This window comes from Calonectris borealis, chromosome 3, assembly GCF_964195595.1.
Source record: "Calonectris borealis chromosome 3, bCalBor7.hap1.2, whole genome shotgun sequence".
NCBI lineage: Eukaryota > Metazoa > Chordata > Aves > Procellariiformes > Procellariidae > Calonectris > Calonectris borealis.
In genome coordinates this window covers 82,330,042-82,347,850 of record NC_134314.1, presented here as the reverse complement: position 1 = coordinate 82,347,850, position 17,809 = coordinate 82,330,042, and the positions used below count along the sequence as shown (strand labels likewise).

The 17,809-nt window shown below is 43.0% G+C and overlaps 1 protein-coding gene across 1 annotated transcript in view; it reads right to left on the bottom strand.

Annotated features, from left to right (window-relative positions):
- Positions 1–17,809, bottom strand: part of PGBD5 (piggyBac transposable element derived 5) — a 71,883-nt gene that overhangs the window by 9,393 nt on the left and 44,681 nt on the right. The window contains exon 4 of the mRNA XM_075148140.1: positions 6,816–6,996. Within this exon, the coding sequence (XP_075004241.1) occupies positions 6,816–6,996 (181 nt within the window). The remainder of the gene's footprint in view (positions 1–6,815; positions 6,997–17,809) is intronic.

Here is a 17,809-nt window from a genome sequence, read left to right as displayed (position 1 = left end):
CTGGGAGGGGGCAGAGCCAGGACAGCTGACCCAAACTGGCCAAAGGGATATTCCATACCATGTGACGTCACGCTAGGGGAAAGCTGGCAGGGAGGCCACTGCTTGGGGACAGGCTAGTTGGGGGAGCAATTGTTTTTCATTTGCGTCACTTGTCTTTCTTGGGTTTTATTTCTCTCTCTTTTTTGTTATTTTTCTTCTAATTAAAAATTATTATTATTATTACTACTATTACTACTACTACTACTATTATATTATTTTATTTCAGTTATTAAAGTGTTCTTATCTCAACCCACAAGTGTTCTCACTTTTACTCTTCCGATTCTCTCCCATATTCCACTGGCAGAGGAGGGGAGTGAGTGAGCGGCTGTGTGGTGCTTAGTTGCCGTCTGGTGTTAAACCACGACAGAGTCTTTGATGTTTAACTAAGAGAATAAAGTGTGGAGAGAGCAGGGAGGTAGGGAAAGCTAGAGCATCTTAGGTGTTAACTGAAATAAATTCTCCTACATGACTCCCATGATGCTTTTAATCACAGTATACATAGCTGAGAAACTCTGGTTTAATCTACTGCTTCACTGTGCTGCCCATTTCTTGATTTTCAGCTCACTACTCCTTGCACCTGCATCATCTGGTTTGTAAGGAAACGCTGCTTAAGCAATTAAGAACCACTGAAACCACTGGTTGATTTAAAAAATGCATGTGTCAAAAGAAGATGGAAATACAAGTTCAATGAAAACAGATTTTAGGGAAAGGAGATAGATAAACCAAATAGTGCCCTAGCTGAGTGAGCACTGATCTTGTCCTGCACAGACATCAGAGGCTCCACAGGTGACACATTTTACTGCTCACAGCTTCTTGGACTTTTATACGTGAAAGAGGCAACAAATAAAATCTAACACCACAAAACACATCTCAATGCAGCCAGGTGGACACAAGCAAGATTTGGAAACAACATTAATAATGACAATGCTTGAATTTGTCATTAGGCTGTGAAATAATAATGGCCTGTTTCTGTCAGTCCAAGAGAAGCAGATCTTGATCAAATTAACTGAACTCAAGGAAATCTTGGACTGAAATTTCCTCAGTCTCCCTTGGTTTTGCTTTAACCCACCTGAGTGGGAAAAAAACGACAGCATGGAAGCAGGTGACATCTGTGCACATCTTTCATATGGCAGCTGAGGCTTGTGGTAGTTTAAAGCTCATCTGTCAGCTAAGTCTGCTTGATCAAATTTTTCATTGTGCTGAATTCTGCATGCTGGCTAACTGGATATCCTTACAGGGGAAACGCTAAGTCAGACTACAGTGGCTTCCCCTGAGCATGTTACCGCTGTTCTTGGGTTTTGATTTATTTGGCTCTTCTGCCTCTGCCTTTCTGGAAAGCTCTTGAGTGCAGGTGCAGCCTTTGTCCTTGGTTCATATAGTGCCTGGCATGCTGAGCATCCCCTCAACAGCTCACAGATACTGCAGGAATATTACTATAATAATTGCTAATACTCATGAATTGGTCCAGTTGCTGTGGGCAGGTCTACAAGGAGCTAAGGCTCTTCCATCAGAAATTTAAGACACTCATCAGAAGAAGGTCAAACAACACAGCAATAGGGTAACTTCATTCTGAAGGAGGAAATGTGCGCTCCATCGGTTATTTCTAATGAATGAATCCATCCTTGGAAACCTGTAAGTTCGTTCCACAAAAGACAACGATAAAAGCCTGATGGCAACAGGCTTACAATCAATATAGGAGGAACAGCACCTCCAGTGGAAGGCGCTTTTTTTTTTTTTAATTTTCTTGTCTTCCTAAGAGGTACACAAACAGTGTAAGTCATGTACCTGCAAACTTCGGCATTAACATAGCAAACTTTTAGAAAGCTTTCTTCTAGCCAATATTAAGATCTTCCTGCTCTGGTAACAAGCAAGCCTGAGAAGAATTTCCTTAGCCACCTAAAGTTTATGACTCACTGAAGGGTGATACTTACTTTCTCCAGGAGACTGCAATGGTATAAAACCAAGCTAATAACTACATTATTGTGCTAGAGCTTCAAAATAGCAACAGCCATCACTGAGATCCCATAATAATTAATTGTAGTCTTTCCTTTAGCTCAGGCAATAAGCCTCCAGAAAGCTTCCAGCAGATGTTTCACTCCTCATGCAGAATAATGGGAACCATCTCCTCTCTCAGGAACACACCGTGTAACCTTCCTGCTGTATAGCCTAGAAAAGTGCAACACTTCTGCAGATTTACTAGCCTCTCTCATCACGGATGACACCCTTAATCTGTAGAGTTTTTTAAAACCATCCAGTTACTATAGCAATAGAAGCAATAAAAATTATGCCCATCTGGCTCAATCAAGTTTTTGTGTGTAATTAAATCAGAATGACAACAGGTGTTTGCCACATACACAGAAGTCAATGGAGACAGGTTGTCCTCCTCTGGTCTTCTTAAACTGTAAATGCAATATAAATGCATACACATAAGCCAGCTTAGCAAAGATGAGGAAAAGTGGTGTAGTCACCCGAGATTCATTCCCAGGGTCTCCATGCCCTGGAGAGCTTGTGCTGAAGCCTGTTTCACCACGTCTTCATTAGTACCATTTGCAAAGGCAGCCAGGCTTGAGCTAGTTCAGGCAAAAATACACATTCTGCAATCATTTATCCTGCATGCAACGCTGCGTCAAGTCAGAGCTAGGGCAACTGGGGGGCCTGTTGTGGAGGAGATGAGAGCTTGCTTTAGTCCATGTGCTGGAGTTGCAGGATCCTGCAAAGGTTGAGGGAATGCCATGGTCGCCCAAGCTGGCAACTCCTGCAGCTTTGCCAACCCCAGCCACTCTGCAGGACAGAGCCAGCTGCTCCTGCTGGTTCAGAAAGTGCAAAACGGAGTTTCGGGGGTCATACGTTTACGGGAAGCATGGGACACAGGGCTTTAGGAGGTGCTGTCCTCTGTAAGGGACAACACTAATGCTTAGAGGGGGAAAAAGGGATGTGCACTATGGATGAATGTCACAGCAAATAACAATGACAGCTGTCTGCTTGCAGAACAGAGAATTTGGAGTATTTCAGTACAGGTTTCCAGTTCTATTCAGAGGCCAGAGAAAGAAATGCTTTGTATGTCCCCTGAAAAATAAAGAAGAGGTCTATTAAGGTTTTTGATTTTGAAAAAGACCAAAGTGCCCTGTCTTATTTTCTGAAGTTGTCTCAGCTCTTGGTATGTTCAAAGATCTTAGAATTATGTTCACCGATATCCCTTTATTACTAGGCACATATTCTCTACTGTGGTACAGTGAAGGTGCTACACAGCAGGCTTTCCATAAAGAACACTGTGGTTTTTGTAGTAATGCATGTGCAGGTTACAGTCAGGAAAAGCAAACGATAGTTAAGGTTCCACAAAAGTCTTCATAGGATCACAGGATCCTATGGATTAAAGGATAATTCAGGTTGGAAAGCATCTCAGGGGGTCTCTAGTCCCATCCCCTGCTCAGAGTAGGGTCAGCTGGGAGGTCAGACAGCGCTGCTCAGGGCTTTATCTTGTCTGGGCTTGAAAACCTCCAAGGACGGAGACTGCACAACCTGCCTGGGCATCCTGTTCCACTGTCCTCAGGAAAACCCTTACACCTAGCCTTAACTTCTTCTTTTGTTTCCGTTTATGTCTGTTGTTTTTCATCCTTCCACGACATACCACCGTGAAGAGCCAACTCCATTCTCTCGACAACCTCCTCTGGGTAGCATAAGGCTGCTGTTGGGTCCCCCCCGAAGCTGCCTGTTCTCAGGCTGAACAAGCGCTGTTCCCTGCCCATAGCGGAGCATTTGGTCCAGCCCCTGGTCAGATTGGTGGCCCTCTACTGAACTTACTCCAGTTTATCAATGCCTTTCCTGTATTGGGGGGTCTTGCCCAAAACTGTGCTGAGTAGGAGGCAATAATCACCTCCCTTGATCTACAGGGATGAGGCTACACTCATCTTAACACAGCCCAGGATAGTGTTGACCATCTTTGCTGCTAAGGCACGCTGCTGACTCATGTTCAACTCGCTGGCTACCAAGACCCCCAGGCCTTTTCATCAAGAATTTTGAGAGGAACTAATACATTTTTAGTGGGTGCCTCTTTCTAGATTTTCCAGAATTTCCTTTAGTTCCCTTAAATGTCAGTTTAAGTTCCCCAAAAATCTATAGTTTCTAAGCATTAGCTTATTTAAATCTCCCTCTATTTCTCTGTTCATAATCACAAAAAACCCCAAACAACGTAAAGCAGTTAATACCAATTTCTTTTTGTTTTCAATTCTCAATGGGATCTTTCTACTGCTGATCCTGTCCTAGCCCAGAAACTAAATTTTCTTGAACAAGAAAAGTAAATTCATCAGTTTAAGAATGGGTCTTGAACTGTCACGAGCACCTGAGCATAGATGCTCTTCAACAGGCTCTAATGACACTTCTTGGTCATGGTGTGGCCCTGTTCAGATTTAGTTGGCTAAGCCACATACCAAAAAAGCATTAAGGTCATTGCTGAGGGTGACTGTGTGATACATTAGGAGAGATCTCTCTGCTGAGTCCAGGCTTCTCTGCCTGCCTCTCTCTAAATGCACTGCCAATGCAGTAGGATCCCAGCAGGTGCTGGCAATACATTAGCTGCTTTGCAGTAGAGTCAGTAAACACCATCGCCTCCAGGGCTCTTAGTGACTTCACCACTACTTGACATCTCTAGCATCTCACCTCTCCCAGTGTCTCATAGTCCTTCCAGCTCAACATCTCCCTGCAAAACCTCTGAACTAGTCCCTAGTAACTCATGGCAAACGCAGACAATCCCATGTCCTTATTAAACAGAAACACTTTCACGTTCTCCCCATGATCTTCTTTATATAGGAGTGCCATGCTATTTTGCAAAGCCAATAAACCTGCTGTCTTAGTGTCTGCCCCCCACCCACCCCATAGCTGCACCCCTAGGAAGGTGATAGAGTGTACCAGATCTGAGATTTAATTTTGGAAGCAGCTGTCAAATATCATAAAAAGTCTCATGAGACCATATAATAAATCATGAACCAAACTGAAATCTCAGTATAGCATTAGCATATTTGATTGGATAGTAAGTCAAAATTACATGCTTTAAAAAGACATTACTGAATTTGCTACCTGCTAGAAGCTGTTAATTTGAATGATCTGTTCAGTGTAAAGACCATGAAAAATTCACCCCTGTGAACAATTTGAATTATCTGTAAGTACCAAGCACTCAGCTGGTTTAGTAGCCAAGCATCTTTTTCACCGGGGTTATGGACCAACTGGGTCATGCCATATTGACTTTATCTTTCCCTAGCTGAGCATAAAGGGTGCGAGACTCAGCAGTCAAGCTTTTGTCTGTCAGTCTTTACATTTAAACCTGACACATCTCAGGTACTAGGAATATGTGGGTTATCCTCTACATTTTTTTGAACCCACATTTTGCATCATTGCTTTGGTAGTCTTAAAAATGTAATGCTTATAATCAGCTGTGAAAAGAGTCATTTACTAAAGAACAGTCTCTGCTCAGAGGAAAAACTCCAGTGCACTATAAATATGCTTGACTTCTTTCCCATTTGGCTGTTTGCAGCATTTGGGAAACCATGACTTTTTTGTGAGAATATGGCGGTATTCCACTGTACTCTGTGAGCTTCCAGCTTACCTAAAATAATGTAGAAGCTAGGTGCTGCATGGAGCTCAACAGAGACAGCCCTCAGTGCCAGCGCAGTCTGAAGTGCTCAACTACAGCACTGGTGCAGCTCACTGGTGTTTTCATTTAAATGAGAATCAAGATACTGTCTCAATTTTCAGTCTTTCCTCCTGCTTTGGGCCACATTTCATTAATATAATGCCCCAGGTGGGTTTAATTTTCTGCAATGGAAAACATGCCAAAAGCAAAACTCTATCGTCAGTGGTGTGTTGAAAAGGGAAATGGCCCTGTAGCCTCCTCCTACATGACTCATAATGGCAGCATCCAGTCTTACTGCTACGAATGATCTATCGTACGTACCATACCGACTCTGACAGGCCGTGCTGACTGAAGAACAAGCCGAGAGTTACATTGAGATGACTTATAAATGACTGTCAAGAGCGCAGGAGCCTATAATTTAAGGGGAGTCACAAGTCCTCAGCATTTCTGAAAGCAAAGTAACAGATGGATTTTCCACACCCAAGGTGAGGGGGCATTTGACAGAGAGGATGTCCTGGGATTACTCTCTGCACTAGCAAGAAACTGGCTGGGAGAGCCACACGGCCATATCGATGGACATTCTGCTGGCAAGTGTGCTTTTACCAGCGTAGAGTTTATTATGCTTTCAGAACTAAAAACTGTGCTACCAAGGCATGTTTATACCAGCAAAAAAGCAAACCATGCTAGGGCTTCTGCAATGGCATAAAATGTCATCCAGAGAAGTCACATCTTTAACTTCTAAAGCACACCTTTAAGGATTCACGCCATCCCTAATCTTTCACAATGGGAACAGAAAAATCACACGCAGCTAGGAAATCCCTTGAAAAGTCCCCCAGGCCATATAGGAGATTAGACCTCACATTTCTAAGGCAAAGAACAAAAGCAAGGGCTTTAAATACCCTTATTAAAAATGTTTTTAAATCCTCATTTTGAAATTTAAGAAGATTTAAAGAGGAAGATTTAAAGAGCAACTTAGAAAGTCCTCTGCACAGTACCTTTTCATGAATGAGATCTTTTCTTAGAGATGACCAACTTATCTATACAAGGAATTGAAATCTCAGTGAAGCCTTTTGGGAATTTTTTTAATTCAGTGGCACGAGGGCCCCTAGGTCTGTCATCTTTAAATCCCAGTGAGTCACCCGATACACACCTTGCTTCTCAAATTCTTCAAAGAGATTCAGGCTGGTAATGCTCGGGCCAGTGAAGATGATGTAGTTCTTCCCAGAGGCATTCTGACAAAGGCTTTTGGCCACCATACTGTGGAGCTGCGGTTTGTTCTTCAAAGCGTCCAGCCCATCAGCACCACTCCCTTCTTTGAGATGGACATAAATCTTAAACGAGAAATAGTAAGAAAAGTCAGAAGATTATAAGGAATCCAGAAGGAGCAGGTGCAATTGCCAACATACCTGCTCAGCTCAACCAGAGACAAGCTGAGCATCAAGGCAGCAGATAGATACTTTTTATAAACTGCTAATATCTACAGACCCTGTCAAGGGGCTGTTGCTTTAAAACCACCTCAGGTTAGCTGGCACAGCTACCAATAAATACAGTGTCCTTTGCCTCAGCTTAAGGGCCTCCTAAGGTTCTTGTCACTGTTGTGCAGTTTGAAGATTGTTTGCTTGGCAGGAAAAGACTGAAGTCATAACTGAGATTACGTGTTGTACTGAATCTGCATAGGCTTTAAAGCTGCCAGCAAAAGGAGAGCATGGGAACTTCAGTTTCAAAAAAGGCCCCTACAAGATGACCAGAAGGAAATGGCCCATTAGCTCACTGCAGTAATGTTCAGATTTACTTCTGTTGGCAGCAACCATTAGGCTGCAACACAAGTGCGTGTGCACCTCCATGAATGAGAGGAGGCAGCAATACACACACCCGACCAGCCAGAACATCCTCATCAGACTCGCCAGGCACAGTACTAATTCTCAGATCCTTTACTTAGATCATGATTTGGAGACAACCCACCAAAACAGATTGAACCAGGAACCAGGGTATAACGCAATATGCTACTCTTCCTAGGGAAATGCCTGGCTCCTTTGTAGCAGGCTGCAGTAGCTTTAGCGTGTAGCCTGCTACTCGGCAGGCCACAACGCTATAAATTTCAAGAGAGCTGTCACCATCATCTGTAGGTGGACATACATGTTTGTGTTAGAGTGCAGGAACATCTATCCCTTAGTAATGTGACTATAATTAACCGAACACAGTCCAGCTAGTATACCCACCAACTGAAAGAGCACTGAAGTAAAGCTATTCCTTCATTCCTACAAGTGATCCCTCTAGAAGAGGAGTCTTCTGCATTGTCTTGCAGAGGGAGAAAGGACATAACCCTTCCTTTGTACACAAGCATTCAATTTTATTTCTCTGACAGTATTTTACAAGTATAACTTTCACCAAAGTTGAACACCTATTAAAATCAACTAGGCATCTGACCTTCATCTTGTTCTAAAAGTCAGCAGAAATAACCTGCTGGAAAGAGAAAGGAGAAGAAGCAGACACTATGCTCAGTCACTCAAACAGTATTGCAACACCATGGAACCTGCAAAGATTCAAAAACACACAAATGCAAATTTTCTGAAAAATTTGCCCATGCCTGCCTTCATGACTTTGGCTCTGAAATACTCACATCTTTTAGGAATTCCAGAAAATTTTACCCGTCAGAGAAAAAGCTGAAACTTGCTCAGTATTCAGGGGCAAGGAAAAGGAATTGTGCCTTGTTTGTTGCAGTGATGTATCCACAACGAGCTTTTGTTAATCTTGCTTGAGACCCCAACCATCCAGAATATGCAGCATTGCTTTCCTGTATATGCATCTGTTTCTTTTAGCAACACACTCCTTCATAAAGGAAAGCTCATTACAATGCTCAGAGAGCAAAAATGTTCACACGTTTGCAGTAGTGCTCCCAGTAACTTATATCTCAATGATCCTAGAGTGGAACAAAATTCAATTAAACATCTTCTCCCTATTTTAGATGGTGTATCTCCCAGCACTGCTATTCTAGACATATTAATGTAATATTCCCTAGCAATTCATGCATTGTGGAACAGACCCCAGAGGAGTGTGTGATGTATGAAATCTCTGAGACATAATTTGTATTTTGAAGTAATTGACGTGCTAAAGAACAAAGTTGGTGCAAGGACAAATACACTCTAATTCCAAAAAGAAGTACAACACATCTTAAAAGGAATTCTTAAATACACATTATTTATCTTTAAAAAAAAATAAATCCCTTTTTTGATAGAAACAGTTTCCAGATGAGGACAAAGGCAGGAATGTTTGTAGACTCCCTGACCATGCTCCACTCACTTTTGAAAGCTGTCAAATTTGTGCTTTCCCCAATGCTAAGGCTGAGGACTAACTAATTACAGTAAGTCATTTAGGTTATTAATCAGGACTCAAGAGAGCAGCTTAACAGTGGAATGCATACAAAGGGCAGATTGTTCCAAATTTACAGCAAAGGAATTTCATGATTATTGGCATTGAAATTAAGATTAGGTTACTAGTATGTCAACATAGAGACCACACATCAAGCCCTTAAAATCTACAGACAAAGCAGTGGAGACAAAAGATGCAAACAGATTTGTTTTGACCTTGGATTAACAGTTGAGCTGAAAAAAAAGCAGGAATCTCTAAGTATAGGAAAGTGTCCTACACCTTCCCTCCGCTATTGCAGTCAGTCTTAGCCAACCAAGGGTCTCTCCTGCTCCATCCTCACTTGTGTTCCCCATAAAGTATCCCCCAAGGGATGAGACAGTCTGCTGGTGAGCCAATTGGTCCCTCACCGTGGGCTGGTTTGAGTCTGCAAGCAGCTACTTTAAAGCGCACGCCCACCATGCAACTGTCTACTGAGATACCACTATTTTCCTACTACGATGTTACATACTCCATAGGTTTTGTTAGCAGAGTTCCCTGTGCACCTGGCACCCTCCCTCTGCACTCCCCTCTATCTCAAGGGTCCTTGTAACGGCCTCCTTGTGATTCTCATTCCCCCTTGCCCTCCCCAGTGCCCTTTAGCAAAACACCCATACCCACTACTGAATCTTCCCTCCTCCTCCAATGTTAAATATATCCCCCTTTCTTCTCCTTGGGCATTTTCCTGCCTTTCCAAGCACAGTCTTTGTTCTTGGCACAATTTTTCTTCTTTTGGAGAAGCATCATTCAAAGCTTTATCATGCTTAGCTCTATTGGGAAGATGGGCGACGGCAGCATAATGTTGGAAGGCATTAAGGCTGCTGTGAAACAGCGGCTGCGTACAGACAACTGGCAAAGGCATAGCTTCAAACATCCTTGCAAGTGCCTAGGATCCCATATGGCCTTTATTTTCCCTCTCCCCGTCCTCTCATTCAGCTTATTTCACTCTACCTCAAATCATTAAGATCCTGCCTACTGAAGCCCACAGCATTCCTCCCCGTTCTGAAATGGATTAGAAGTGGTATTTAACAGTTAGCAGTCTGCAGAAAAAGCAGAGTTGCCAGAAATTGGCTGCAAGACCTTCACAGGCATAGCCAGAAGCTGCTCCCCAGAAACGTTTGTTTAACTATTCACCAGAGCTTCTGCTTTGCCCTGTGACAGCATTAGAGCTTTGTGCCCTTTCCATGTGCTCCAACAGCAAAATGTCGTCAGAAGTACAGGCTCGACAACTGCTGCTGGACAACAGATGGAGATGTTGGCAGCAACATCCTCTGCTTCTGCGGGTGACAGTCAAAGCAATGCTTCTTGAATATCTGCAGAGATCACTTTTACTGTGCATCTTTTTCTAGTGGCTACTGATCCATTCGATCTACGGCACCAAATGGGATAACTTCTATAGATGTGACATCATCTGTCTTAGGAGGCAACTACAGGCTGAAGCTCTTTATCCTGCAGTGCTGGGACAGAAACGGAGCTTTCTCTAGTCATCCCGCAATTATTTGTTTATCAGAATAGCTACACGTTCAATCCTGCCATCTCTCTATCTACTGCAGCCCTATTGCACCACATACTTTCAATCCACCATGTTTGAAACCTGCGTGCACAATACCAGCTCTCTCTTCTCACACTGTTTAATTCATCCCTCAAACCCTCCTCTCTTCTGCCTTCAGTCTCCATGCAGCACCCTAACAGTCTCTTCCCTTTAAAAGCCTGACAGTAAGAAAAGACCTTTACAGTCTCTGGCACATCTTTCCTTCCACCTACAACTGCTTCTGCCTTCTCCCATCACAAACGCAAAAGTAGGTATCAATCAATATACCTGAATGCCCGAGCGACAGGGTATGGGTAAAGACTGCGCTGAGCTCTTCCAAAACAAGAAAAACAGTGCAAACTGTTCTGGAAAGACCTTTTGCCTACAGAGAGGCAATCAGAACAGACATCACATATCCGAGCAGGAGATTTCACATGTTGACAGATGAGAGGCAAGTCAATCACCTGTCATTCAGAAACTCAAACCAAGTATGTTTGGCTACAGAGGCAGGCTGCTGGAGAGAGTGCCACCAGAGGACCGAAGGTCTCAGAGTAGACATCTGTGCTACAAGCCAACAGGAATTTCCTTGCTCTGTGCTGGCAATTTACTCTATGGAAAATTCCTGTGGAAGGTTCGTAAGGACTCGCTAGAAACTGGGTAAAAAAACTGAGCACTTAGGAACAAAAGCTGCATCTTGACTGCACATTTAAGCGTGCCCTAGAAACTAAAATACTCCACATTCATACATAATTGAAGCACCCCAGGGTACAATTCTCAAATGAAATAGATGACATTTGGAAGAAAATAAAAGGGCGGGGGTAGTAATAAACAGGAGGAAGATTTTGAAGGCTACATTGTGCAAAATATCTTACAAAGGGCAGACCCTACAAAACCACAAAACAGAAGCCAAGTTTTTAGATGACACAGTTATAAAAGCAAAAGAACAAAGAATGGTACTGTCATATTTTTTGGATCCTGAATAGCTATCAAAAAAACCCCTTCATTTTTCTATAGACTTCACAGCCAAATGCTCAACTGCTCATTCCTAGTGCCACTCTCTAGATCCTGCCTCACTCTGTCTTCCTCTTTCATCCTAAACCTCAATCTCTAACTGTTGCCATCACCATCGCTGTTGGGAGATCCTCCCCTCCAGTCCCACCCTAAACCTTCTGCAGCCCATATTCCCCCCCTTTTTAATGCCATCCTCTCAGCCAGCTCTTAGGTCTAGCTCTTCCTCAGCACCACTGATGGTGCTCTTACCGAGACCAGATCTTTTCATTGATTTGAGCGTCTCTTCATTCTCTTCCTACTCCTCTAAAGGCTACTTTGAAAACAGCATTCAAGGGACACACAGCTTTCCCATTCTGTTCCCATCTAGCTCTTGGGGCTCCCTACAGAGCTCTTTCCTTGGTCCCCATCTCTTCCCCCTCTCCCTTCTGTTTTGAAATATTTCAATCTGCATTAACACACAGATCCAGCCAACGTCTGTGTGCTGAGGATTGGCAAATCTCTGTTTTGTCTGTACATGTTCTTCAAAGTTTCTAACAAGATTGTGGTGAGACTGGCAGAGAGAAGCTGGTAGAGTTGACAATGCAAGCCCAACATGGCTAAAAATAAAGCTCCTTGTTTTCCTTCCCCTGAAATTACTCCTCCATGTGATTGTATCATCACTGGGGACGCTACGACATCTTACCTGTATGGTGAACCTACAATCTATGTATCACCAAACGCTGACTTCTCTCTATAGCTTCTGCTAGGCCAGCCACATCTAAGTCAGGCATCTTCATTATGTGTAACACCTCTGTGATAAAGCCTTTCCTATTCTTTCAAATACCTAAGAGCTGCCTGCTTCTCCTCTCAATTACTGCGATTATCTTTTGCCTTGTTTACATGTATCTTGACATCCAGACAGCACTCTGCCCCTGACATCACTTGCCTAACCCTTTGCTTCAACCATGTCAGTCTTCTGGCAGTTCCCTCTTTTTTGCAGCATCAAATGGAAGTGGGGCTGGAAAATGGAGACAGGCCTTTGTTGTTTAGCCCTCGCTATTGAGCTCTTCCTGTACCTTTTCAATATACTGATTCCCGCCTGTTTGCCCTGTGAAGCCAGGCATCCAACCACCGATGCCAAACAAGGCCATGTTTGCTTCTTTCCATGCTGCCCTTCTCCTGCCTGGTTGGAAATCAGTGCTAACCTCTGCAAAGCTCTTTCCTTTTGCTCTTCAATATCTTTCTTAGAGAGGATGCAACCCCCACAACACAATTGCTAATCTATGCATTGGTGTTGCTACCCTCTTAGCGCTGTTTCATCGGGCTCCCTCTGTGTAACTGGCAGCCCAGTTCAGGTCCATGACTGAAGCCTCACTCTGGTGCCACACAATTGCACAGCCTTGGCTCAGTTTTTCGAAGAAAGTTACTGTTGAGCTGTGAGAAGGTGTATAAGTGAGGATATATGTAAGTGAGAAGGTATATAAATGATGCAAAATAAGAAAAGTAAAAACTATCAAAAGTGCTGTAACTGTTGAGGGGATAACATGTAGTAGCTCAAGGAGGAAAATACTTACATAAAAAGCTATAAAATCTTAAGAAAAAAACAGAAGATGACAATTCAGCAACATCAAGGACCCAGCTCACTTCCAACGAGCGACAAGGCTGATGACTGCCTGGCCTCCGCAGGCTCACCAGGGGCCGGGAGTATACCGGTGCCTAGCAGTGTGTTGGTCCCAGCTCTCCGCTGTGTGCATTAGCCAATAAATCTGCTGTACACACCCTGCTTGCAGAGTCTCTGGGCAGCCAAAAGTGCCTGAACTAAAGTGACTCGCTGTGGGAGGCTTATGCTTCCATCTTGCATTTAGATGCTAAACTTGCTAGGGCAGGGATTTTCTTTTTGTTCTGCCTACAACACCCAGCACAAAGGGATGGGATCCGTGAGGAGTGTTTCTATGGCAAAACTATTAAGTGAGGAAGAGAGGAGGCTCTGGTGCTTCTAGCCTCCTTCCTCAGGCAGAGCTACACTGAGTGAGAACGCCTGCAGAAAGGAGACAACTACGCAGGTAGTTTTATCATCCGAAATGCCAGGCACCGCAGATGTGAACTAAAAAATAACCTTCATTCCCATCTGAAAATAAGACACTGGGGCTGCGTGTAAACGCTGGGAAAGATCTTTGCATTAGGTAACATTTAGATGTTTGTTTTTCCCATTCATCTAGAAACACAGTAAGATTGTAAACACGACAGAAATGAATGGGGTTGGCCCATCACACATCTGCAAAACTACCTTCCCACTTAATACCGGTGAGCAAGAGGATAACTGACTTTTAATTGAGATCTGAGATTCTCAGATGCTGACAATACAGAACCGCATGCATTAAAAAGCCAGAGCCTGCTGGGAGCCAGAGGAAGAAAGCAGACAGGATCTTCCAGCCACCAGTGACTGACAAATGAAGGCGATCAGATTTCCTGGGATCCCCTCCCAGCCAAAGCCTGACCTTGAGAACCTCCTCAAAGCAGCCACTACATCTGTGCGTTCCGGATGCAACTGTTCCAGCAACAGAGAAATTATCAGGGCACTGTTTAAAGAAACCCGAGGGCTCAGACTAATCTCTAAACAGAACTTAAACAGGCTGAAACACCAATATTTCTGAGCAGCTTTATTAAAAAATGCACAGATGGCTAACTTTCCTGCAACTCTGACCTTGAAAACAAAACTCACTCCAGGCTTATTTACCCCTCCCTTTCCCAGCGACTGAATGCATTTCTGTGGTGTGTGGTGAAATTATAAATTCTTTGAGGCACCATCTCAATTTCTCTAAATTCTGGAAGTAAGTTCTTACTCTGTAAAATCAACAGGGTTATGAAGTATTCCAGGTGACTGTACTTACCCTGTCTGAAATCAAGAATGAACTACAGCATTTACTATAAAAGCATGATGTTTACATCGCTTGGGTTTTTTTGCTGCAACTGAGAGCTCTGCCACTGATCTGTGGAGTAACCTCAGACATCCCCCTTCACTGAGACTGCTGCTCTTCAGGGAGAGAGCCATTTCTTACCCTCTCATGCAAGGGCCACCCTGCTCCAGGTTGCACTCTTTGAACACCACTATAGGGCAAGTCGCTGATCGTTCAGTAATGTGAGAAGACTCAAGCTGCAGAGACACAGCCCTTTTCCTTACTCTGTTCTGACTCATCACTTCTTCAGGGTAAGCAGTGGAAGGTGGAAACTCAAATTCAGCCCCAGCACAAGGATCTAAAGGACTTCATAAATCTGGGCGACACATTTTACAGGGATATTAGTGAAAATGAAATACATTATTGCAAGAACTTTCTGCCAGTGAATAAAAGAAAGTGCAGAATCCATACAGCTGGGCGCGGGGAGGGGGTGTGGAAAGGGAAGAGTGTCCAGAATAACCTCAGAGAACAAATTTCATCCCAAGGAATAGGAAAGGATACACACATCCATAAAGTCATCTCTTCTCCACCATGATATCACAGCTTTTTTAAGCGAATAATTAGGTTGATGAGCTAATTCCATTACCGCCTATCATAGTGATTAATATTGCCTGACCGTCCCTTTGCAGTGCTCTCTACCATCTACATAGTGCCTTCCATTTTGTTGATTGATGGCTCTTTGGGTCAGGGACTGTCTTTAGGGTTATGTTTGTGCCATAGGCCTGTGGTTCAGGATGAGGCACTATGGGAATAGCTCGACCTGCCTGGCTCCCCATGGGGTTCAGTGCATGGCACCAGCTTCCTGTGCTTCCTTCTCCGTCTGCAAAATGACCAGAAAACCTTCTTGTGCAGGAGGAGCTATGCAAGGACTAGGCATCACTGAGTAACTGTTACTCATGACCACATTCATTCCTTATGAACCACACAAGAAAAGGAAAGAGAGAGAGAGTGATGTGTCCTACCAGGACAAAATAACTAGCCCTGATCAGATATTTGGGAACTCTCAGCAGTTTTTTATGCGCTCTATTGCTATATCTAAAATGAAAAAGAGTCCTACCAATTATATTTATGAATATCTTTTACAAGCAAGTGTTCCAGACTTTTTGAGAGAAAAAGAGAGCAACAAAAACTGACATGACTAAAGTTTTGATTTAAATAGGATGACTAGCAAATACTCTAAGAAAGAAAGAAACACTTCCAAGCTACTGTGATCATTTAAACTGCAATCAAGATATCAAAATATTGGTTTGAAAAGTGTTTTAGTGGTAACACATATGTAGGGAAATATATTGGAGGGAAATGAGGAAAGAAAAGAGAAGATGGAGCAGAGAGGGACACCTGAGGTCCTGCAAGCTGAGTTTGCTGTTCTCACTGAATTAGAAAGAAAGAAATGAGAAGGTCCAAGCCCTCTCCTGCAGCAGTATCAAGGATGGGTGAAAAAGGCAACAGTATCAGGGCAGTTTTGCTGCCTACTTTGCCAAAGTCAGCTCTCCTGGAGCCCTTCTAACCCTCTGAAAGGTTTTGCTCATGTTCCCAGCTGTGGTAGATGTATATTTACTTTGTTTGAATGATGTGTCCTTCCTGCATGTTCCCACTTGGCCAGCTGACCGTGAAAAGATACTCGGCAACAAAGCTATTCACTACAACAAGATGCTTTGCTTGAGAAATTCTGAAGCAGAGATATGATCTGAAATTGTGCGTCCATCTTAAAACAGAGACTTAACTGTCAGAGTGGAGTCAGGTTATCTGTATTACAGAAGACAGAAAAGTAGTCTAATATACATACATTATTTATATTATGCATATATAAGACTATGTACCTTCTTATATCCATAAGCAATATTTATTTTTATGCCACTTCTGTTCCATGAATGGCTTATTGGGCTGGATTTTTAATCAAACACCATTTGCTTAAAATAGCAAATAATGAGCTGTGGGTATTTACTCACACCCAAAAAAGTGATTCAGAGTTTTTTTCATGAGAACAAGCAGACAGAGGAATTTGGGGAGTCAAACAGCTAAAACTCCTAACGCTAACAACTGCCCTGTGATCTGCCAGCCAGGAATTGTTCACAGAGTAGCTCAGCATGTGGCTTCAAAACACTGATATCATTTTACATTTACAGGAAAACAAACCAACAAACTCTTTTCATCATAGGAAAAGCAGATCACTGGGAAAACTGGGATGTTCTCAAATGGAGATTTTTTAACATCAGTCTCATCATTCAGGTTTAGAGGACCTTGCTTTTGGCCAGGAGCATCATAGACCTCTTGAGGTTCCTTCCATTCCTGAGAGCCAGTCATATGTAGCTCACTTCCCTCTTCTGCCTGGACTGTCTCACCTTTTTATAGATATATATTATTCAGACTTTTGAAACCAAATTAGCCTGATTTATGAAGTGTTTATAGTCATATTTTATCCTGAATAAAATGTTTCATCATGTGGAAACAATGAGGGAGGGAATTCATCCAGACAGTATTACAGAATTTCTACATATTTCCAAGTGGGTGCTGTAAGGTTTTTCTGACAGCAGACAGGTGATAGACCAGTCAGTCCTTAACTATCAGGCAACAAGTCTTTCCTTCACGATGGCAGTTTCACAAGAGATGGAGGGAAAGGTGTGCACGTGAAGGCAGAAAACATTGGATTTTTTTCTTGTTTAGTTCAATTCTCTCCATAAGTTAAACACAGAAAAAACACCCCTCTGTTTTAATACAGTAAATAAACCAAAAAACCACCAAATAAGTGCTTTGGATTCTGCAAGATCCCTCGTAAGTTTGACACATATCTGAACGTAGTATTTCAAGCATACCACAGTTGAAGATCCCCATCCTCCCCAGACTAGGTTTTTCCATTTTCACATGAACACTCATGTTCCTGTATATCCTTTTTCACCCTTCCCCAAGGTCCCTCTCACCCAATCCTTTTCGCATGATGATAATTACAGACAAGCCATGGAATGAAAATAGAAGGTAGCTGGTAAGATGATCCTGGATGTCATCCGGATGCAAGTGAAGCATGAGTATCTAATTCATTAAGGGAGCAGGAGGATTAAGGTGGTGCTGAGCATCTATTCTGTTTAATTTGACATTCCATTAATTTACTCTCTCAATGGACAGGACGGGAGGTGCAATGTAATTATAGATCAGGATCTGAAACCTCTGGCATGTCTGAAGACTTATTAGTTTGGTGGCAGTTGGCTGGGGGGAGCATGGCAGAAGAGATCAGCAAACTTTGTGCTCACTATATCCATCACGCTT